The sequence below is a fragment of the Eucyclogobius newberryi genome, unplaced genomic scaffold, assembly GCF_026437365.1.
Source record: "Eucyclogobius newberryi isolate DKJ021-1_F unplaced genomic scaffold, fEucNew1.0.hap1 SCAF_20, whole genome shotgun sequence".
Classification (NCBI taxonomy): Eukaryota; Metazoa; Chordata; class Actinopteri; order Gobiiformes; family Gobiidae; genus Eucyclogobius; species Eucyclogobius newberryi.
The window spans coordinates 24,639,198-24,663,543 of record NW_027315835.1 but is presented as its reverse complement, the minus strand read 5'-3'; the positions used below and the strand labels follow the sequence as shown (position 1 = coordinate 24,663,543).

General features: G+C 43.6%; 1 protein-coding gene across 1 annotated transcript in view; it reads right to left on the bottom strand.

Moving 5' to 3' along the window:
• gsg1l2b (gsg1-like 2b) overlaps window positions 1–23,492 on the bottom strand; it is a 41,182-nt gene extending 17,690 nt beyond the window's left edge. Inside the window, exons 1-3 of the mRNA XM_072456340.1 lie at window positions 23,041–23,492; window positions 8,985–9,032; window positions 3,429–3,581 (exon numbers count right to left, since the gene is read on the bottom strand). Of these exons, the coding sequence (XP_072312441.1) occupies window positions 3,429–3,581; window positions 8,985–9,032; window positions 23,041–23,344 (505 nt within the window). The 5' untranslated portion in view covers window positions 23,345–23,492. The remainder of the gene's footprint in view (window positions 1–3,428; window positions 3,582–8,984; window positions 9,033–23,040) is intronic.
• Between the last annotated feature and the right edge of the window lie 854 nt (window positions 23,493–24,346).

Genomic DNA, 24,346 nt, shown 5'->3' with positions numbered 1-24,346 from the left:
GCTTTACGATTACGATTACGACTAACCCCAATGAATGAAAATCACCTCGCCAAGTCATCTCACCCAAATTAGCCGGCAAACAAAGGAGCTAGAGCTAAGTCATACAAACACAACGCCATTCATTCTCCAGCAGACAGGTAGGACTATGTGGATGTGTGGATTAAGGAATCTATTTTGCTTAAGATGCTGATTTAATGAATTAATGTATGGGGTATCGTGTTTTGAGGGTGAGCAGTATCCCCATGAATTATTTGATATGGAGTTTGGGACTTCGTGGCATAAAAATATGTTGCGTTGGTGTTGTCTAAAAGGCTAATCCAGATTATTGAATTGTTTGGATTGAATTTACACAGTCTATTGATTTTAAATGTAATGTTTATGGATGGATTTTTAATACGCATTTGATTAAATCTGTTTCGTTCACTTGAAATAAAACTACAAGTGAATTGGTTTTGGAAAGTAATATTGAACGACTCAAACATGACCATAAAAGTGCCATGAATAAACTGAAGGCACAAACCAAATAAAAAGAAAATGTGTTTGAAATCCCTTCACTTCTGATGAACATGGATTCACTGTGTATGTAGCCCACTGAACTACACAAATAACTGCTTCCTTTACTACCAGAAAATGAAATTGCTGAACAAAATAAAGTTATGGATTACATAAAATCCTCTTCGTTAATTCGCCCTTCGCCAAAGGACGCACCAGACGTAAAAGACACAGTGGGCACCAGTTCAAATGTTTGTGTAGTTGGATATGTTAATCGTCAACTTAGGTTTGGGAGCAGGACCACGCCTCAACCTCTACTCCTCCACTCTTTAACCACACCTCAAGGCCTATCCACAGCATCTCTTGTCGTCTCTGCCAGAGAATTTGCTCGAGCAAAATCATCAGCCGTTTTCTATCAGATTCTGACCTGTTCCCAGGCTGAACTTTCAGTCGGTCGTGTCTCCAGTAGCCACGTTCTCCAGAGGACTCGCCAATGCAGGTCCGCTCTCTCTCTGATGACGTCACCATCGCTCCACGGGCCTGCAGCTCGACCTCTCAGCTCCCTCTGGTGGCGGGAGCCAGGTTGCATAACTCAATTCAAAACAGATGTTCATAGGGACTTGGCAGCGTCCCAGCATCCTGTGTCCTTAACAAATGTTGAGTTCAAACGTTTCATTGAGTCTAACACCTGTACCTGCTCCCTCTTTTCTCAGTCTTTCTCATGTAATAATTTCTCTCATCTCCTTCTTTGCAGTTGCACTCAACTCCATCAACATGCTTTCCTCCATCCCTCCTCTGTACCTACTGCTACAACCAACTGCTACAACCAACTGCTACAACCTACTGCCTCAACCTACTGCTTCAACCTACCGCTTCAACCTACCGCTTCATCCTACAGCTACAACCTACAACCTACAGCTACAACCTACAGCTAAAGCCAAGTTACCTAACATGCGTATAGCTTCACTACTAGCACATATGACACCGGACAGGCTCTTAGCGCAGGGCCTCGAGGCTAGCCCTCAAAAATCCATGTACCTATCAATGTACCATCTTCCATGCGCTGGCTCTTTACCATTCATTATCATTCTGGCTTAAGCTATTCTATCTTTTCACTCTCTGCTCATGCTTACTATACTACACTATTCTGACAGTTGCTAACCAAGCCGTTCCTACTCTCTTCTCACGTGAAATCTCTGCTTCCTTTTCTGCCAACTTATGCAACCTTTACACCTTGTAGGCTTACACACATGCTCACATCGCCTTCGGGCTTCTGCCATATTCCATGCCAGCGCCGCTCATTCTCTCCTTCACCCCTCATCCCATTCATCATTACCATTACGCCGACCCTACTCCCCCCCATCCCCCCTCAATCACCCATCCCCAGCCACGTTTGCTCCGAGCCCCGCTGGCAGCCACGCTCACGCCGATCCACGGCGGCAATCACGCTAACGGCAACCATACACACTTCAAACCACGGCAGTGGCCACACGCTCGCGCCGACCCTCATTACGTTGCGCTCTAGGGAAAAATAGCTTTCTGCACGATTTCTTTGGCTGCAGTACCGATGAAGTGGCCACTGGGGGTGTCTACATCATGCTGATATTCAGATATTATAATAGATCCATGATTGTATCACATGAGGAGGTTGTGATTTGGGAGGTTGTGACGCACAATAATTTATGTACAAGTAAAATCGGAACTAATCAAAACTACTCAAAACAATGTTGAGGCTGCGTTCACACTTTCGCAAACACTACATCAAAATTGGGAATAAACCGAGGCTAATCCTGGAACTAAACCTGGACTGGAGCAGGACTAAACCAGGACTAGAACAGGACCAAACCGAAGTCTTCAACAAGGACGATTTATAAGGTATGAATGCAGCTTTTTCTTCCGTGTACAACTGTAAAATAAACTTGGTATCGATGCATGTGCTTTTGCCGTGCGGTGCCTATTGTCTGGTGTTGACCGAGGAAGAAGTTTTCAATGGATTTAGTGATTTGGGGTAATACTGATGCTTTGATAAACTTGTCAGCATGTTCTTTATGCTACAGTTATCTGAATAACTGTTATGTTAACATACCAGACACTTACGGCAGTTCGTTGTCTGTGCCTCATGTAGCTGAATGTTACGTTAGCATGTTCACCTATTCACTGTGTTGTTGTGCTCTAGTATTGATGGTTCATACTTGGCGTAACCCAGTCTTTCTTCAATATCGATGGTTCATGCTTTGTGTAACTCTATCTTGTCGATGGTACCGACTGAACGTGAAGCCAGTCCGGTGTGGGTAATGTGCCACTGTTAGCATCTGTGTCCGTCTGTGCGTCATGTAGCTGAAGGTGTTACATTAGCATAGGTGTACCACGTTGTTTGTTCTCTAATCTGTTATTATTTTGAATTGCATTTCAAGATGTTCTTGGTCTTGGATTTTTATTCTCTATTATGCATTTTTTGGCTGGTGCGACTTATACTCCGGAGCGACTTAGTCCGGAAAATACGGCAAAATGTGGTGTAGAGGTGCAGAGGTGAAATAAATGCTTGGAATGATGCTTGGATTTTTTTAGGGGCTTTGTGCTTAAAGGTCCCATAACATGCAAAATCGACTTTTCAGAGCTTTTAACCTTCTTACGTTGCTATTTGTGCTTCATATATGTACCCAGAGTGTTTTTTTAATTGATTCCCGCAGTTTTTAGCTATATTACAGACTATCTCCTTTCCTCGAATCTCCAAACTGATGGGGGGTGGGTGCAAGACCGCGTCATAAGGGCAGGCACGCATCACCATCTCCCCTCATCCGGGGGTGGGTGATATTTCTTAACTATTATGTTATGGGTGTTGCACAACCCTTATTATTATCAAATATACACTTAGGATAGACTACGAAACGTGAAAAAAAGCATGATATGGCACCTTTAATGTTGACCAGTCTTACCGGAGAGCACAGTGAAGATGGCAGCAAAGGCATTGAGTTTGAGCCCGTCGATCACATTCCCTATCTGACACACCTCCGTGGACATGAGTATGCCCCCGGTGGACAGGAGGAGGATGTACAGGCACTCTGCCACGATGCACAGCCACAGCACTCCTGCAAAACATCACAACAAAGGGATTCTTCTCAATCTTAATACAATTCAAGGCGACAGTGAAATCTTGAACAAAACACTTATAAACTTACAAACGGTCAATATCTTTTCAGAATGTAAGCTCTTTTCCAAAGCTCTGAACCCTGGACATACAACGGTGCGTCTAATTTTAGATTTTGATTGGCTAACTCTAGCAGGAATTGCAAGCGTTTAACACACTGTAGAAGAAGACGTCAGTGGGCAGTCGTCACTGTCCAGGGGAGATGTCATGTTCTCTGTATTTTAAGCTTCAAACCGCTGTGTGTTTTATTACAATCAGACTCATATTCACAGAGACATGAGTCTAATGAGGAAGTGACTGTAGACGCAGCTAAACGCAAAGATACACGTAGAGCATGGACATGCGATATACGGCGGTCTGCAGTTTAGAACCTGCCGCAATTAAATTAGACTATTTTGGTCAGACCTGACCCATGGACAACCCGTGCATCAATACCGTGTACCATCATTCAGTGTAAATATCTCATGTCACAACGTAACACTTACTCGCTAAGTACAAGCTCAGGAGCAGATCAAACCAGATGCGAAGACACAGACACAGGTAAATCAGCACACACAGAGTAATCAGGGACAGAGGGGACAGTAAGGCTCACATGTGTTCTATGTTTGTTAGCTTTAAAATGCTGTGTATTATTACAATCCAACTCACTGAGAAATCAGTCTAATGAGAAACTGAATTTGGACGCGCGAACATATTAACCAGCGGTCTGCATTTTATACTCCGCCCTGCACTGACATGAGAATTCATGCCGTGTTCTATCTTTATGTGTAAATATCTCATGTTACAAAGTGGGCACCTGCAGCTTATTGACAGATTTGGCCCATATATGTACAATTTATTTTTTCTTTGTAAAATTCGTTCTATATAGCCAGAAAATGAGTATGGTAATTAGTATGCTTGGTAGGAAAGCATGCTTAGTAGGAAAGAAGTTTGGGATAATCCAAATAATAAAACATGTGCCACCATCCACATTACCCCCATAACACTCAACACAGCAAATATAGAGAGTAGCTGCGTTTCCATTAAGCTTTTGGCAAAACTTCATAGGTCTGCTCCAAATATCGAAAAGAGACAATTGCCCACTCTATTAGTGCGGCCCAGACTACTACAATACGAACAAATAATGGCTGTATTTGTGTGGCTAATGTGTAGAGTGTTCATCCAGAATGTGGAATTATGAGAGATCGAGTCGATTATTTTTTTTTACCACAAGAGGTGCAAATGAAACATCTTGTGAGGTATGGACTTGCGTATTGATACAATTGGTTCCACAGGCGTCATTTGGCCATCAATACCTATAAGCTACATTCTGGAAAATAAGAACCCTCAAATACTACAGGAAATTAATGACATGGCCTCACAAGAAATATTTTTTTACATGCTCTTCTCCAAATATATTATGAAATTGGTTCAAAAATCTCACCAAAATAACAGGAAACAATGAAGAAATAAAATCTTTTCTGGGTAATCTCAATTTATCCGCCATGACTGAAGAGCATAACCATAAATTAGGTGCTTAAATAACTGTTACTGAAATCAAAGTGCAATAAAAAGACTACATACACACATTCCAATAGATTGGAAGAAATACTCCCAAATCTAATTCCCAATGATAAGATATGATTTAATAACAAACACAAGACAATGTAACTGTTATTAGCTGGCAAAATAGATGAGTTAATAATACAATATATTGGGGCTTTTTATGACAGTCCAACAACAAGAATAAAAAAATCAAGGCTCACTTGACGGACCCACTGACTTTGGAAAGACAGGTGAGGCAGGGCTGTACTTGGTCCCCACATTGTTCGCATTGTACTTGGAACCATTCAATATATTGGACAATCAGAAACAATTTATGGTGTTTCAATTGATGGGACCTAACATAAAATGGCCTGCTATGCACATAATGACCATATGTGAAATTTCCATGCTTAGTGAGATGTATTTCGGTCATGATATTGGTCCAATGTCTATATACAAAGAGAATGTACAAAAAAAACAAAATTTTTTCTTACTGGCGACCCCCTCTGTTCTTTAGAAAAAACTTACTCATTTACCCAAGGCCAACAGAATCCCTTCAATATTAACGTGTGGGCTCCATAAAAAATTTCCCCTCCACTTTAAAGAAAGATCTTGAAAAATGGAGTCGTATCCCACTCTTAAGTCTAAATCAAAGGATTGAAACTAGAAAAATGTATGTTTTGCCTAGATTTCTCCCAATCTCCTAATAAATCTCAAGATTTATAAGGCAAGCTAAAAAACTGTGACTCCAAATCAAAATTTTAATTCAATTCAATTTATTTTTGTAACGCCCAAAATCACAACAACAGTTGCCTCTGAGGGCGACAGTGAAAAATTAATCAAGCAAAACCCTACAACTATCAAGCATAATACCAATAACTTAAACATTTTTTTGGGGGGAACCTGCGGTATACCGCAGAAATGCGTCCATGCAAGTCACGGGCATGCGCACACGTGTATGTGTGTGTATGTCTATCTGACAAGCCCAGCGTGTCAACATGCCTAATCTGTTGATAGTCTGTCATACACATGACTTTGGATGAAAAACGGTCCTTTAAAAATGGAGGTCCACACCAGTGTGAGTCAACTGCGAGTCAACATAGCGTCCATTTGTGGCCATTATATTGTATTGTCAAAATAATCTGCTGTATAAAATGGTAGGCAGGTAAGTGTTTTAATTATAATTTTCCTCTCACAGGAACATTTGCAAGTTTAAACAAAAAAAATACAATATCAAAGTTTCCTTTCTTTATGCTGATAATTATGATTAATCATATCTATGGAGGAAGACTATTGGTCTTGGGCCAGAGAAATTCTGGCAAACCATCTGGAAACTCAGGAGGGGGAAGCAGTTCTTCATGTGCTTTGTGGATCTGGAGAAGGCTTTTGACCGTGTCCCTCGGGGTGTTCTTTTAGGGGTGCTCCGTGAGTATGGTGTCCGGGGCCCTTTGCGCAGGGCTGTCCAGTCCCTGTATGATCAGAGCAGGAGCTGTGTTCGCATTGCTGGCAGTAAGTCAGACCTGTTCCCAGTGCAAGCCTTGAAATAATTATTTCTACGTCCCGGTCAACATGACAGGTACCGATCATTTGATACCTGTCATGGCTAATTCTGACTCGGTCACAAGGAAAGGAAAACAGAATAACATAATTAATGAAAAATGAACTTTTATTAACATGTCTCGTTATCATTTACAAGCTGAGAAATAGATTTTCAAAGTTAGGGGCCCCCCAGCAATTTCAGGGGCCCACAAGCGCGCGCGGCATCGCGGCGTCATAAGAACAAGATAAATGTGTTGTTTTAAACATGGTTATTAGCATGCAAAACAATTTAAAGTACTTTTATCTGTTATTTGATATGAAGAGCACAAATTCTGAATTCCTATAAACCAGAGATCATGATGTTTAATACTGTTTAATTTAATATAATAATATTTCTTAGATACAAAATAAATACTGTTTACAGCATTTGACACGAGGAGATCTTGTGGAATATATAAAATCACAGCCTACAAAATAAACTACTAACATATACATTGCCCCGATGCTAACAACTCCAAAGGGGGCGGGGTCCTTGGATACTTCCACATTGACATTGTCCCTAATGTGCAAAATTACAGCTTTTGTTGCAAACAACTTTAAAAAGACTGAATTGCGAACTGAGGAGAGATTGACGCCCGCCAACCTCGATATCACTTGTGGCGCAAAATTAGACCGGGCATTGCCGAGTACAACCGAACGCAGCGGCCAATCAGATGCCCGCTTTCATCGACATTAGATCACGGACACCACTCGGCCAATGAGAAGCGAGAAGACTGCGAAGTGGCATGTCTGTCAAAACGAAACTTAAGCGATGGAAATGCCCGCGCACATGCGCTCCGCGCCTTCCTCCGCTGTATAATTACAGCAATAATCGTGGTCTGTAGTACAGCGCGCCCGAGTTTGTGCAGAGGAATCGCTTTTGGCATGTTCACCGCGCTGTTTTTGCCTATTAAAAATATATATTACGGCGAAAAATTTGCGTTGGTCATTGTGTCCGGAGCCTTAATTTTGGAGTCGGTCAAAACTGTTTTTTTTGCGCCGGTCATTGACCGTGTCCGGCCCGTTATTTCGAGGCTTGCAGTGCATGTTGGACTCCGCCAGAGCCAACCATTGTCACCGGTTCTGTTAATTGTTTTTATTGACAGAATTTTCTAGGCGCAGTCGGGGGTCAGAGGGTGTGCGCCGGTTTGGGGACCACAGGATCTCATCTCTGCTGTTTGCAAACACTGTTGTCCTGATGGCTCCATCAAACCCGGAACTGCAACATGCACTGGGACCTCTTTGCAGCCGAGTGTGAAGCGGCTGGGATGAGAATCAGCACCTCCAAATCCGAGGCCATGGTTCTCAACTGGAAAAAGGTGGCTTGTCCTCTCCAGGTGGGTGGGGAGTCCTTGTCCCAAGTGGAGGAGTTCAAGTATCTCGTAGTCTTGTTCACGAGTGAGGGAAGGATGGAGCGTGAGATCGACAGGCGGATCGGTGCGGCGTCTGAAGTGATGCAGTCGCTGCATCGGACTGTTTTGGTGAAGAAGGAGCTGAATCGAAAGACAAAGTTCTCAATTTACCGGTCAATCTACGCTCCTACCCTCACCTATGGTCATGAGCTTTGGGTAATGACCGAAAGCTCAAGATTGCAGATACCAGCAATCGAAATGAGTTTCCTCCGCAGGGTGGCTGGGCGCTCCCTTAGAGATAGGGTGAGGAGCTCAGTCACACAGGAGGAGCTCGAAGTAGAGCCACTGCTCTTCCACGTCGAGAGGAGCCAGCTGAGGTGGCTCGGGCATCTGTTCTAGATGCCTCCTGGGCGCATCCCTGGGGAGGCATGTCCCACCTGGAAGCCGAGGAAGACCCAGGACACGCTGGAAGGACTAGGTCTCTCGGCTGGCCTGGGAATGCCTCGGGATCCCCGGGAGGAGTTGGGGGAAGTGTCTGGGGGAGAGGGAAGTCTGGAAGTCCCAGCTTAGACTGCGGCCCCCGCGACCTGGCCCCGGATAAGCGGAAGAAGATGGATTGATGGATGATCAATATCAGCCCAAAATGACAGCAGACCATCGGTTTATTTGGATTCTAAACAATTGGTATATTAAAAAAACATATTTCTTGGACTCTAGCTGCAGATCATGGAATCAAAGGCTTATTGTCATTCTATGTGAGCAAAATACAAAAACTTGGAATTTGCTTACTAAAGCAATGAATAATTTAACCTTACATAAAGTCACATTGGCAATTTCGCAATTCTGATGCTGTGCTTTCACATGAATGTCACTTATATACGCGTACTCACCTCGTTCATTGGCTGGGGCGACGTTAATGAAGCTCCTGCAGTTCTCACCTGCAAGAGACAAAAGGAAGAAACACAGTAAATTACATGAACTGCTTTTATTTTATATTATTCACTTACTTTCTGTGTAATGTTCCTTGTTTTGTGTTTAAACATCTTTTTTTTTAAAAATAAAATTATCCATACATCTTACACCCAAAGGGGTTTCCAGAATAAAGTTCTAATATCATGCACACATGGTTATATTTTACAAAGGTATCCGTGTATTATGTTGTATATTTGAGAGGGATGGAAATGTTAAAAACAGTCTGCAGTTAGTAAACAAATTAGTAGAGAAGCAATCCAGATTAGCAGTGCATTGATGGAATTATTATTGAAAGTTCTGATTTATAAGCTTTTGATAAAAAAATCTTTCAGAGGGCTATTATTTTGTTTAACCTGTTAATTTTGCCCTGTGCACAATAGTTGGACCATACCCAAATGGCATTGTGTAACGTGTGAGTTAAAAATGTGTTTAACTGTTAACTGTTGTTTAAGTGTTAAAATGTGAATTTTATCATTTTGCTATTTTATTTTGAAAGACCGAAAGTGCACGCTACACGCAGCGGGTCGGCACTAGATCAGACACCAGCTGGCTCACGGAAGTCAGAATTGGCTCCAATATGGCGGCCCTCGTGGCGGCCAAAAAAGACAATAATTATATGGCAGCGATACGCTTCAGACACTGGGTTAGGGACAAGAGAGCGGATTTGGACCCAAGAGAGAAAATTATTGCCTGAGCTGTATCAGCGGGACCGGTCTTGGTTGCCACCATGTTGGGGCCGGTAACTTCCATTTTGGTCGCCGCCATATTGGAATTCTGACTTCCGTGAGCCAGCTGGACTCATGAACATTTCTGTCACTGTCACTTTAACCATGATTTAATCACTCAGTGCACTGTTACTTTCTGCACTACATATGTAAACTCAACTGTAAATTTGTGTACATATTAATTGTTATTTTTATTCTTATTTTTTATCATATAGCTTATGGTTATTTTTTATCCAAACCAGATTTAAATTGTTCTCTTTTTGACATTGTTTTATGTTGCATCGAATCACCAAGACAAGTTCCTATGTTTGTGAATTATGTTCATTCAGTGGAAATAAACCCTTTCTGATTCTGATTTAAAGTGTTTTTATGTCTTGTCACAGGTATGTTTTTATTTGTGCATAATCCCACAAAGTGTTTATTCCAATCCCATCAATGTAAATATGTTAATTGCTTAAATTATTTATTTTAATATGAGTCAACATAAATGAATCCAGTGTGACATGGTAGTAACACGGCCAGTATAAGTTGTAAGCTCCCCCTCTCTCAGTGCCGTGCTGCACCCTGTAGAGGGGCGCTAGTGTGCCTGCTGTACGAAGACATTTAAAGTGTTTTTATGTCTTGTCACAGTCTGCAGAGGGAGTAACGTTGATCAACTCCACATTGTGTCCTGTCTTCCGTATATCGCGTGACAAAGCGTTCGCACCCGTTAAACTCGTTCCGTGACCCTTTGGATCACCCGATCTGCTCGACGCCCACCCCTTGTTTGCCCTCCTGCCATCCTGCTCTTCACCTGCACCTTGGCCTCGTTCATCTGAGTTGTTGCGGGTGCAATACAAGGACAATTTGAGGGTGTTCCTTTTCAGTCACGGTCCAGGAATAAATTATTTTTGGTTACACAACGCATAGTAGAAAAAGCTTCAGTTGTAGTCATCTGGACTCAGTTTGAAAAAATAGACGTTTCGACTCTCATCCAAGAGTCATTGTCAATAACAGAATTTAGGTCGAGAACTCCGATATTAATACTGTTCTGTGGTAAGACCCGCCCATTGGGAGGAGCCTTCCTGAAGTAGAAAGAGTTGTTTGTTTCAACAGAAACTCCCCCTTGTATCTACCGAGCTAGCCTATTCAGAATCTTAATGGGCTATTAGAAACCTCTTTGTCTTTGTGAGACCCTGGCTCAACCACCCTGAGTACCTGATTAGCATCTGAATGTCCATTACCTTTCCAGGGGTTCAGAATCCCATTATAAATAACAGGAAGATGAAACCTAAGCCCTCCATTTCTGTTTAAAGAAGGTCTTTCTTTTTTAACAAAAATAGCTTCCTTGACTCCTCTTTCAAACCATCTTTTCTCCCTGCTTAAAACCTTCACCTCACCGTCTTCAAACGAGTGATTAGAGGCTTCAAGATGGAGATGCACGGTGCTCTGAGGTCCTGAACTAGTATTTCTTCTGTGCTGATAAAGCCTCTTGTGTAGAGGCTGTTTCGTCTCACCTATGTAACGTTCTTTACAACTTTCTTCACTGCATTGGATCGAATAAACTACATTGCTCTGTTTTTGAGTCGGCAACTTGTCCTTTGGGTGAACCAGTTTTTGTCTTAAAGTGTTTCCTGGTTTAAAATAAACAGGGACTTCGTGTTGTCTAAAAATTCTCTGCAGTTTTTCCGACAGGCCAGACACATAAGGGATAGAAACACCCTTCCTTCTCTGTTCAGTTTCCCTTTTGTCCTGCTTCTTGGTTCTCTTCACTCTGTTGAGAGCCCAAGCGGGGTAACCACAGGCTGAGAGGGCATTTCGGACATGTTTTTCCTCTTTCTTCTTGCCCTCTGAGCTGGTGGGCACACCTTGAGCTCTGTGTTGTAAGGTTCTGATCACCCCCAGCTTGTGCTGTAGTGGGTGGTTGGAACCAAAGAGCAGATACTGGTCCGTGTGTGTAGGTTTCCTATATACTTCTATTTGGAGTTTCCCGTCCTCTCCTCTGATCGTGGAACAATCAAGAAAGGCCAAGCGATTCTCCTTAGCGTCTTCTCTTGTAAACCTAATATGTGGGTCCACAGCATTGATGTGATCAGAGAAGGTTTCCAGCTCTTGTTTCTTGATTGTTACAAAAGTATCATCGACATAGCGGAGCCACAGTTTTGGAGCTATGCCTGAGAATGAGGACAGTGCCTTCTTCTCAAAGTGCTCCATGTACAGGTTGGCCACTATGGGAGAGACGGGCGAGCCCATGGCACAGCCATGAATCTGTCTGTAAAATTGTCCCCGGAATTGAAAGTAAGTGGTGTTCAGACAGATGTCCAACAGTTTACATATGTGTTCAGGTGTCAGTTTGGTCCTTTCCTGTAGGGTGGTGTCTTCCTGCAGTCTGATCCTCACTGCTGCTACTGCATCAGTGGTCGGGATGCAGGTGAACAGGGACACAACATCATATGAAACCATGAGGTCATCTGGGTCCAGTTGGAGATGTTTCACTTTATCCACAAAGTTGTGCGTGTTTTCCACATGATGTTCCGAATTCCCCACAAGCAGAGCCAATATAGTTGTTAAATGCTTGGCCACATTGTAGGTGATGGAATCTGTGCTGCACACTATGGGTCTGAGTGGAACCTCCTTTTTGTGTATTTTTGGAAGGCCATAAATGCAAGGCATGGCTTCACCAGGATACAGTCTGTAGTACAGAGGCCGGTCTATCGCTTCCTCTTTTTCCAGCCTTTGTAAACAGTCTATCACTTTCTTCTTGTAGCCACTGGTCGGATCTCTTTTCAAGCGCTCGTATGTGGTCGTGTCCTCGAGGAGGGTGTGGACTTTGGCTTCGTAATCAGCTGCGTTGAGAATCACAGTGCAACGTCCCTTGTCTGCTGGGAGGATGTTGATGCTATGATCTTTTTTTTTTTTTTTTTTTTCTTTTTTTTTTCCAGTGCTGAAAGTGCTTTCCTCTCTTCAGCTGTGATATTTGAAGGCGGTGGTTTGGCACTCTTCAGGGTCGCTGTGACACGTAACCTCAGGTCTGTAGCCTCCGATTCAGTCATTTTGTTGTTCCTAATTGCAGTTTCAGTGGCTGTGATGTAGTCCTCTGTAGGGATGTGTTTAGAGGTGACAGAAAAGTTGAGACCTTTAGAAAGCACCTCCTTTTCTGCCTGTGTCAGAACACGATCTGATAGGTTCTTAATCCAATTGTTTTTTGCTGGTCGCTAATTTGTCTGTCTCAGTCCTAATGTCTAGCTCGACCTCACCTGCATTCTTTTTGTTCAAAAGAATGTTGAACTTCTTGATTTGGCGTTCTTTGCTCTTCCTGTGCTGTGCTTCTTGTGTTGTCTGTGTAAAATCCAGCACTCTTTTGAAAGCTTCTTCAGGGAGTATGCTGGTTAATTTCTCCTGTAAAGTTCCTGTTCTGCCTTTCAATTTATCAATTCTGACGTTGTTTTCCTGGATCCTTTCACTGAGCATCTGCATAAGGCTCCTTCTCCAAATCTTCTCTGCTCTGTGTCCTCTGACCGGTGATTTGATCTGCAGGCTCTTCGGGATCATGTTGTTCTGTCTGCATCTAAGATTGAACCTCAAGTGATTCCTGTTGTCTGCTAGTTTCCTGGCTACAGATTCGAGTTCCCGAACTAAATCCAACCACCCACTACAGCACAAGCTGGGGGTGATCAGAACCTTACAACACAGAGCTCAAGGTGTGCCCACCAGCTCAGAGGGCAAGAAGAAAGAGGAAAAACATGTCCGAAATGCCCTCTCAGCCTGTGGTTACCCCGCTTGGGCTCTCAACAGAGTGAAGAGAACCAAGAAGCAGGACAAAAGGGAAACTGAACAGAGAAGGAAGGGTGTTTCTATCCCTTATGTGTCTGGCCTGTCGGAAAAACTGCAGAGAATTTTTAGACAACACGAAGTCCCTGTTTATTTTAAACCAGGAAACACTTTAAGACAAAAACTGGTTCACCCAAAGGACAAGTTGCCGACTCAAAAACAGAGCAATGTAGTTTATTCGATCCAATGCAGTGAAGAAAGTTGTAAAGAACGTTACATAGGTGAGACGAAACAGCCTCTACACAAGAGGCTTTATCAGCACAGAAGAAATACAAGTTCAGGACCTCAGAGCGCCGTGCATCTCCATCTTGAAGCCTCTAATCACTCGTTTGAAGACGGTGAGGTGAAGGTTTTAAGCAGGGAGAAAAGATGGTTTGAAAGAGGAGTCAAGGAAGCTATTTTTGTTAAAAAAGAAAGACCTTCTTTAAACAGAAATGGAGGGCTTAGGTTTCATCTTCCTGTTATTTATAATGGGATTCTGAACCCCTGGAAAGGTAAAGGACATTCAGATGCTAATCAGGTACTCAGGGTGGTTGAGCCAGGGTCTCACAAAGACAAAGAGGTTTCTAATAGCCCATTAAGATTCTGAATAGGCTAGCTCGGTAGATACAAGGGGGAGTTTCTGTTGAAACAAACAACTCTTTCTACTTCAGGAAGGCTCCTCCCAATGGGCGGGTCTTACCACAGAACAGTATTAATATCGGAGTTCTCGACCTAAATTCTGTTATTGACAATGACTCTTGGATGAGAGTCGAAACGTCTATTTTTTCAAACTGAGTCCAGATGACTACAACTGAAGCTTTTTCTACTATGGAACACGCCTGGACGAATGAGGGATTACACCGACATACTTACACAACGCAAGTACTTTGTCAAACAATTGAGTTATTACCATGGATGATTTTACCACTCCTGTTTTACCTAGACTTAGGGGTTTATGGAGACGTGAGGTTTATGGTGGAAACCTGGGACGTCCAAACATGATGTTTGGGGGTTTTACCAATGCTGGTGGGTTTACTGGTAACAATGTACAAACATCTACACCCAACGGTGATGTCAATGCCATTCACCAGCTTACTGATATGGTGGGACAGTTAGTTGCCCAAATTAGTGAATCAATAGTAGCTATATTAATGTCAGCTGGTGTTGTTAACATATCCAGTGACATTCAAACTCCTACTCCCGTTCCCACTAATTCCCCCACATGTGAGATGTCAAAATGTGATTCTCTCCATGTGACAGTACATGTTGCAGCTGACCGGGACTTACAGACGTTTAAAGTTGACATTACTAAGACTTACCTAATGAAAAATGGGATGCCGTTACGTGAACAGGCAAAATCATGGGACATTTATTGGGCAAAGCCAGAGACGTTGTGAAAATAGCCCTTTGTGGTGACCCTGACCTCAATGTTTCAGACACGCCAGCTATTTTATTTTTGTAATGCCCAAAATCACAACAGCGGTTGTCTCGGAGGGCGACAGTAAAAAACTGATTAAACAATGTCCATAGGGACGAGGGGCGATGTCCCAGGGTCCCCTGTCCTTAGACCCTCCTTCTCGGCCAGGAAAAACTACATAATCTATGATATTCTTCTCCACTATTTCAGTGTCTCCCCTTCGTGTCTTCCTCTTGCTGACTTGTATGCCACCCTGCCGAGAAACAAAGAGTATCTTGTTGGCCACTGGATAAGGTTGAACAAGGCAGCTGACAAGGCTCAAGAAGGTTTGAGGAAATAAGGTAATGCTACAAGCAGCACGAGGTGGCTCTCATGTTTGTTAAGCATTGCCCAGGCCCAGAACTTTCCGCCACGTTTAAATGGAAGCCCATCCACGAGTGGTCCTCAAAAGATGTGCAGTTGAGAATTGATGACTACCAGAGAGAGGTACAGGCAAATCAAAGAGCATCCAGTGCAGCAGAGCTCAGAGTTAATGCTGCTGCAATGGCCCCTAAACAGTCTAGTCTGCCACCAGTTGATGTACACGTGCCCGAACAGTGTCCCACCAGTTTTGCCTCACTCCCTGCACAACAAGTTATGTCTCAAATGAACCCGGGCACTACAACATTTGCCTGCGTTCCAGTCATGGCTCAAAACCTCCAGCAGTCAGAGGAGAGACTTCTTAATCGAATGGTTGAAATGTTTCAAGAGGTGTTGGGTAAAGTGCAAGAGCGCAGTGCCCATCCTGCTGTGCACATTAGACCCTTTCATGCCTCCCAGCGTCGCCCAAAGGAGTCAAGTTGCAGAGTGTGCAGCGACACAGGGCACTCCACAATCTCACACTATGCCAGAAAAACTGTGCTTTGAATGTCTTGTCACACTAGACCCAAGTGCCCCCGTGTTACCTCTGAGTCTGCCCCTCCCCAGATCCAGGGAAACTAAGTGACCTGTATTCGGTGGGAGGCAATACGGGTCATGCCACAAACTCACGTACTGATTTGTTTTCTGAGTCAGTTTATTCTTCCGCCCTAGATTCATGTCCCAGCCATGGAACTGTTGTGTACCAGAACATGTAAAAGATAGGCAGTAATGACAGCCTTTTCTACACAACTGTGTCATTTTTCAGCTTCAGTTGGTTGGAATGCTGGATAGTCCCACAGTCCAGATGGTGACGTGAGAAAATATCTTGGTACTGCAAAAGGTTAGCTACTTTACTTTTACACCCTTCCGATACTTCACAAGAGTCCACGCCAACATTTGTAAGTCCCATTGAGTGGAGCTGCTCCTTGACTGTCTTTAGTGACTGGTTTCCGGTGACGTCATTTCCGGTGAGTGTGTCGCGTTTTCAGAGCTGTTCGTTCTTAGAGCCTTTTACCGATTAATCCACGAATTATACACACTATTTACGCATCATATACACGAAAGTGAACGTTTGATTTCTCCGCAAACAATCCGGAGCCTCAAGCCGCTCGCTTTTCAGTATTTCGTGGATTAAAAAGCCCTCCTCACTCTCTAGCTCCAGCCTGAACTAGCGTAGCCTAGCCGCTAGCGTCATGGCTGGATCTACCTTTACCTGTTTGAGCTGTCATATGTCGGGTCAGAACCCTGGCTCCTTCTCTGATGATAGGTGCGTGAAGTGCAGTGTAGTGGTAGTTTTGGAGGCCAGGGTTACGGAGTTAGAAGCGCGGATCCGCTGTTTAGAGGAGCTTAAGTCCAGTTATAGTTCGGTTTTAGCGCGAGGGCTACCGGACCGCGCTGCAGGGCGTAGCATTAGCATTAGCAGTAGCAGTAAGGCCGAGCTCAGCCCCTCAGCGTCTCCCGTGCAGCCGGGACTAGACCAGGAACAGAATAGGGACCATTTTGTGACAGTTCGGAGGGGACAAGGCGCTAAACGCCGAACCTCAGAGCGCCGTGAGCTTCACGTCTATAATAGATTTTCTCCCCTCAGCGATCACACGCCCGCTGAACACACGAGAGAAACTCTTGTAATCGGGAGTTCTATTGTTAGAGACGTGAAGCTGCCAGCTGCTAGCGTTAGGTGTTACCCGGGGGCCAGAATGGGTGACATCGAAGGAAACCTTAGGATCTTAAAGCGGAGTAGGACCCGTTTCCGGCGAGTCGTGGTTCACGCAGGCGGTAACGACGCCCGGCGGAGACAATCAGAGGTGCTCAAAGTTCAAGTAGCCGCGGTGTGTGACCTAGCGAAGTCGATGTCGGACACTGTAATATTTTCTGGTCCCCTGCCCAATCGGATCAATGCTGAATTGTACAGCCGTCTCTCAGCATTCAACAACTGGTTATCCAGATGGTGCCCTCAAAACAACGTTGTCTTTATTGATAACTGGAGTGCGTTTTGGGGAAAGCCCGGGCTCATACGCAGGGATGGCATCCATCCGACTTCGGAGGGTACATCCCTATTAGTTCGGAATTTGACCGATAGTCTTAGTCGTGTTAAGTGACCATCTAGGGATGAGCCCCAGGTGCAGAGCAGCAGTTCAAGACGCTCCTCTGTCGCTGAACTCTCGCCCGTTCTGTTACATGTGAAGTGTTCAGATTCAAGACAGATAGAGACTGTGTGTGTCCCTCGTGTCCCTCGTACAAATAATGCCAAAAAGTCACATCTCAGAAAAAATATTTCAGGCGTCAGACCAAATAACTTAAGGAAAATAACAATCACAAATGACACAAATACACAAATGAATAAACACGTAAAATGTGGACTGCTAAACATTAGAGCAATTTCCTCCAAATCGCTCTTAGTTAATGAATTAATTAGTGACTATAACATAGATCTTCTAGCTCTAACTGAAACGTGGCTTCAACAAGACGACTACGTCAGACTAAATGAGTCCACCCCACCCAGCCATGTTAACTTTCAGACTGCCAGGAGCACAGGCCGAGGTGGTGGTGTGGCAGTGATCTCCCACTCAAGCCTACTCATGAGCCCTAAAACTAACAATGCATTTCACTCATTTGAAAGCCTTATGCTGTCAATCACATGTCCAAATATGAAAAACCAAAAAGGAGTTTTGTTCATAGTTATCTACCGACCTCCTGGTCCCTATTCAGAGTTTTTAACAGAGTTTTCTGACTTTATATCAAACTTAGTGTTAGCCTGGGATAAAATAGTTATAGTTGGAGACTTTAATATCCACGTGAACATGAGTGATGACGCTCTCAGTAATGCCTTCAGCGCCTTGTTAGACAGCATTGGTTTCACTCAGAATGTAAATAAACCGACTCACACTCACAAGAACACTCTGGATCTTGTCCTAACGTATGGAACAGAGATTAGTGACCTCATTGTCCTCCCTCAAAACTCTATATTGTCAGATCATTTCCTAATTACCTTTCAGTTTATTCTTAAAGATCATCCAGTCCCACAAAATAAAGTTATAATGAAAAGGACAATATCTGAAAAATCTATCTCAAAATTCAAAGAAATAATAGAGCCAATATTCAGTGACATGTCATGTGATCATGTCATGTGATCCTGCTGAGAACAGCTTTAGTCCCAGTTTAAGTGATCAATTTGTCGACTTGACCATGAATTCTCTGAAGTCTGCTCTTGACGTTGTCGCGCCGTTAAAACAGAAGGTCATTAGGCCAAAGCGCGCCTCTCCATGGTACAACCAAGAACTGCGTTCACATAAACAAAAAGTTAGAAAGTTAGAGGGATTATTTCGTCGCTCTCACACCGAAGAATCCCTAAAAGCATGGAAAAGTTGCCTGCTGTCCTATAAGCAGGCTCTGCGTAAGGCCCAAACCAGATATTATTCAAATCTAATAGAAGTCAACAAAAGTAACACTAAATTCCTTTTCAGCACTGTAGCTAGGCTAACAAACTGTCACAGTGCAGTAGAGCCCTCAATCCCAGCTACACTTAGCTCTGATGATTTCCTCCTATTTTTTAATAATAAAATAAAAACAATCAGAGATAAATTAGATGAAATTACCCCCGCTATTAGCCCTGAACTAGCCCAAGCTGTAAATCTAACGTCCCATATAAATCCACCTGTAAACTTAGAAAGGTTCACAGCTGTTGATCAAGCAGAGATAACTTCAGCCATTATGTCCTCTAAAAGCTCAACTTGTGTCCTAGACCCCATTCCAAGCAGACTCCTCAAAGACATTCTCCCCCTAATTATAGACCCTATTCTTAATATAATAAATACTTCACTCGAAAGTGGCTATGTTCCACAGTCCTTCAAACATGCAGTCATTAAACCTCTTCTGAAAAAGCCTAATCTAGATCCCGACCTATTGGTAAACTACAGACCTATTTCAAATCTTCCCTTCGTCTCTAAAATCCTTGAAAAAGTTGTAGTAAAACAGCTTTGTCGCCACCTGCAGGACAATAACTTATTTGAAGTTTTCCAGTCAGGGTTCAGAGCCCACCACAGCACTGAAACTGCACTAGTTAAAGTCACAAATGATTTGTTATTAGCCGCTGACGATGGACTGGTCTCAATCCTGGTTCTGTTGGACCTCAGCGCAGCGTTTGACACCATCGACCACAACATTCTACTGCAGAGGTTAGAATGTGATGTAGGTGTTGGAGGAACAGCCCTCAGCTGGTTTAAATCCTATCTATCTGATAGGTTCCAATTTGTTAATGTAAACCAGAGCTCCTCACCAAGCTCTAAAGTAATTTACGGTGTGCCAAAGGGTTCGGTACTCGGTCCAATTCTGTTTACTCTTTATATGCTACCATTAGGCAACATTATCAGAAAGCATGGCATTAACTTCCACTGCTATGCAGATGACACTCAGCTGTATTTATCAATGAAACCTGATCAGAGCGATCAAGTAGACAGACTTAGTACTTGTGTGAAGGAGATAAAAACCTGGATGACACTAAACTACCTGCTTCTTAACCCTGAAAAAACCGAGGTCATTGTGCTTGGCCCTAAGCATCTACGAGACGCTCTATCTGAGCAGATAGTCACACTGGACAATGTCAGTGTAGCCTCCAGTTCTACTGTAAGAAACCTTGGAGTCTTATTTGACCAGGAGCTCTCATTTAAAGCTCATTTAAATCAAGCTTGTAAAACAGCCTATTTCCATTTGCGCAACATCGCCAAAATCAGAAGAATCCTGCCTAAAAGTGATGCCGAAAAACTTATCCATGCATTTGTAACGACTAGATTAGACTACTGTAACTCCCTGCTTGCAGCGTGTCCTAAAAGCTCCATAAAAAGCTTTCAACTGGTTCAAAATGCAGCAGCAAGATTACTAACAGGAACAAAAAGAAGAGAGCACATTACGCCAGTGCTGAAGTCTCTTCACTGGCTCCCCGTCGAGTCTAGAATCAAATTCAAAATTCTACTCTTGACCTACAAAGCCATAAATGACATGGCCCCATCCTACCTCAAAGATGCTATAGAACCATATCATCCAAACAGAGCTCTTCGCTCTCAGAATGCTGGCCTTCTGGTGGTGCCAAGAGTCTCTAAAAGTACAGCTCGCCTCCGACGGTCCCTCATCTGCCTGAAGAGCGGGTCCAGCTCGACTCAGACGGTCCCTCTTCTGCCTGAAGAGTGGGTCCAGCTCCAGTCTCCTTGTGTCCGTCTGTCCGTCTGTGAGAGTCGGATCTCTCCTTCACTGGAACTCCTCCAGGTTTCTACGCTTTTTTCCCAAAGAGGTTTTTTTTGTAGTTTTTCCTGGCCGAGAAGGAGAGTCTAAGGACAGAGGACCCTGGGACATCATCCCTCGCCACCACAGACATTGTCTGACTTCATCGCCACCACAGACATTGTCTGACTTCATCGCCACCACAGACATTGTTGATTCATTTCTCCCTGTGGCCCTCAGAGGCAACTGTTGTTGTGATTTTGGGCCTTACAAAAATAAATTGATTTGATTTGATTTGATTTGATTTGATTTGATTTAGTGAGGGTGCAGAACAAAAGCTAAGAGATTCTGGTATACTCACAGATGCAATGCTGTTTAATGCAGACATGGTTTTGGTTGGTTGTGGTGGACGTGTTAAACCCTAAAGTGCTTTTGAACTAGAGCTCGCACTGTTGCTGCCCTTCAGTATCTGCCTCAGCTTGTCACTTCTGGCCGTGACACAAAAGGGGCTTCTACACCGCGGCCGCTGAAGCGTCCAGTTTACATTCAAAGTCTATGTAAACGCGCGTCGAGCGCGTAGTGCGTTATCCGCGGCGCGATTTCTTCGTTTTTGCGGCGCGATTGGTGCGTTTTCTTACGCTCACGACCCTTTGAGCGCGTATGATGCAACCGAGGCGGCTAAAGCGGCGGATGTGTTCAGGTCTCTGCAGTAGATGCGCCGCAGCCGCCGCAGCAGCCAATCAGAGCTGACGCTCCAGTGACGTACGTACGTATTTCCCCTCACATTTTCGGTATTCCCCGTGGAATTCCCCAAGAAGAGCCACTTTTTCCTTGCATGTCAACAATGGCAGACGAAAGACTGATTGTGGCCGTGTGTGGGAGAAAGGAGCTGTACGATGTATTCACGGTGGAATACAGAGACAGAAACAAACCAAAAACGCGAAAACAACACTCTCGATATCTGCAATTTTACACAATGAAAGGCCACACCGACAACAACCCCACTGCTCATGCGACAACACCTCTACTGCGCATGTGCGCAGAGCTCGAGCGCGCCGTACGCGCGCCTGTGTATAGTGCCCGGGGCGTCGAGAGCGCGCGTCCGGTGCGTAAACCTTTCAAATGTACACGCGCTCAAATTCTGCGTCGGGCGCGATTAGGCGTCTGCGGTCTGTACGTAGCTTAAGTCTGCGATGATGGGACAAAGACACAGAGGCTAAAGTGAACAGCAGACGGCGCTAATGCAGCAAAATTATTCCAGAGTTACTGCTCAAAACACTTTCAGCCAACAAAACTCTTCCCAGTCACATTAGTCAGTTTAAAACATGCCGCTCTCTCCTCTGTTGTGCTTTGGTTCTGCAAAACAAGCTCTGTGTGAAACAAAAGCGCCACAAGTCGTTCTGTGCTCTGTTTCTTAATTAAATGTATATTAAACGAATCATCAAAGCAATAAAATACTAATCAAAGCTTTTTTGTCATCAAATTACTAGATTTACTTGATTAATCATTGCAGTCCTTGTACCAAACACTTCAACTTCAGATGCATGTTTTGAAAAACTCCTTATCCTTCCTTATAACCACTATTGTGTAACTGAGGAGTTAATGCAGGGTTACAGTGATGTGGTGAGTTTGATTCAAATAAATTACAGTGCTAAAACGTCGGTGCTCTTGCCAATCCACAAATTTAGTTTTAGCAATGTTTTTCATTGCTTGAGGACAGGCAATCTGTCAATTTAAAAGATAAATAGAGCTCAGTCAAATGCATGCTTTGCTTGTTTATTGTATATTTTAATGATTATGTTATTTTGTTCAGCAACGCAAAGGGATTGTTGGGAAACGATCTAGGTCATACAATAATGTTAATTATTATGCAAGATACTCTAACGCGTTATTTTTCTGACAAAGTAGCACAGTAACTTAACGAGTTACTTACCCAACACGTCATTTATGTATGTAAAGTCAAAAACTGCCTCCTTTCCTTACATATGCGCACAGGAAATAAATACCCCCCATATCAATACGAGCCCGAAAAATTGTAGTCATTTGTAGAGATAATTTTGCGTTGCAAATTACAGCACGGGATTAAGGCTCTAGACTACCTCCATAATTATTAGAAATTGAGTGAGGGCCAGAAGTAAAGTAATCCTGTCCGGGTAAGGCTTAATACGTATTTTTCATCACCCTTTATGCCTTACTGCGAAATATTAAAACGTATTTCTAAAAGGTTTATCACATAAACCAATCATTTAAATTGAGAGCAAGACCCAAAACAAAGATAAAAGGAAAACGTGTTTCACTTTACCTGAATTCACCCTAACATCTCTTGTTTTGCACACGTCATAAAAATAAAGTTGTAATATCACTACGGGAATAAATTAAAAATCAGTAGCTTGTCTGATCAAATTACTCTTGCATTGCTTCTCTCACCGGTCATGTTGATGTTCTGCTCGCACGAGAACCAGATCCCGGTGTGGAACTTCCTCATCACGTACTTGTCCTCGCCGGTCTCCCAGATGTACTGCACCAGGCGCGAGTCGTTGATGTTGGAGCTGTTGAAGCGGATGCAGAACGCCTGCCTGGTGGCGCTCGCAGGCCCGGTGCAGAACGGCTTGACCACCTTCCGCGTGCCCTCGCACCAGTAGCTCGTGGTCAGCGCGGACACGGCCAGGAACAGCGCGAGAAAGTTGAGGGCAAGGGCCAGTGACGCTCTCCGCCGCCGGTCTATGCCCATCGTCTCGGAGAGAGAGAGAGCGGGAGAGAGAGAGAGAGACGAGTTAAGGATATAATCTGGTGAAGAAAATCGGGGACACGTCTTCGGCTTTAAATCCTCATCATAATCCGTTTATTCCAGTTGAATTTAAGTATCCGTGGCCAATTACTCCCTGGCGCCGCTTCTCCCGGTAGCGTGCGCGCATCTGCTGCTCTGGTGCCGCGCTCCTCCGCCGCGCCGCACGCTCCCGCTTTGTACCGTGCAGTTGTCCGGCCCCTTCTCCGAGCGTCACATCAGCACCGGGATTCTGTGCGGTTGAAATGCCGTAGCACAGGCATGTCCAAACTACGGCCCGGGGGCCAAATGCGGCCCGTAGACCAATTTTTGTTGGCCCTCCGGCTTCCTGCTAAGTTGGCCCAAACAACAAATAGAAGGACTTTTACTGTAAAATTGGAAAAATTCAAGCATTTGATGCTATACCAACCTAATAATAATGTTCCAAGTCTTATGAAAAGGTGTGGAGGCTCATCAAAACTATGTCAAATGTAAAACTTCAAATTAATCACTTTTTCAAATTTGACATTGTCAGGTTGTTTGTGGCCCTTTGCTCCATATATAAGTTTCAAAAAAAAAGTTTGAACACCCCTGCCTTAGCACATCATCAGCTCCACATTTCAGCTCAAGTGTGTACCAAAGAGAGTGTTACATGGGACATTTCTTTTTAAATGTGTAATTTTAGTTTTTTTAAATGAAACGCAAAAGTCTTGAATGTAGATTTAAATAAAAGCTCTAGATGTCTACCTTACATCAGAGAAAAACATATCAGAAAGGTTACACAAGTTTTTTTTTATTATTATATGTTGGATTTAAATCAGATTTTTGGAGGTACAAAGCTGGGGTGTTTCTAGGAGTGGCCAGGGGTGGCACAGGCCCTTAAGATGTGAAATCTGTGTAATACTAAAATTCTTACACATTAGCCTACTTTCATCACATTGAAGAAAATAATATCCCCATAATAATATC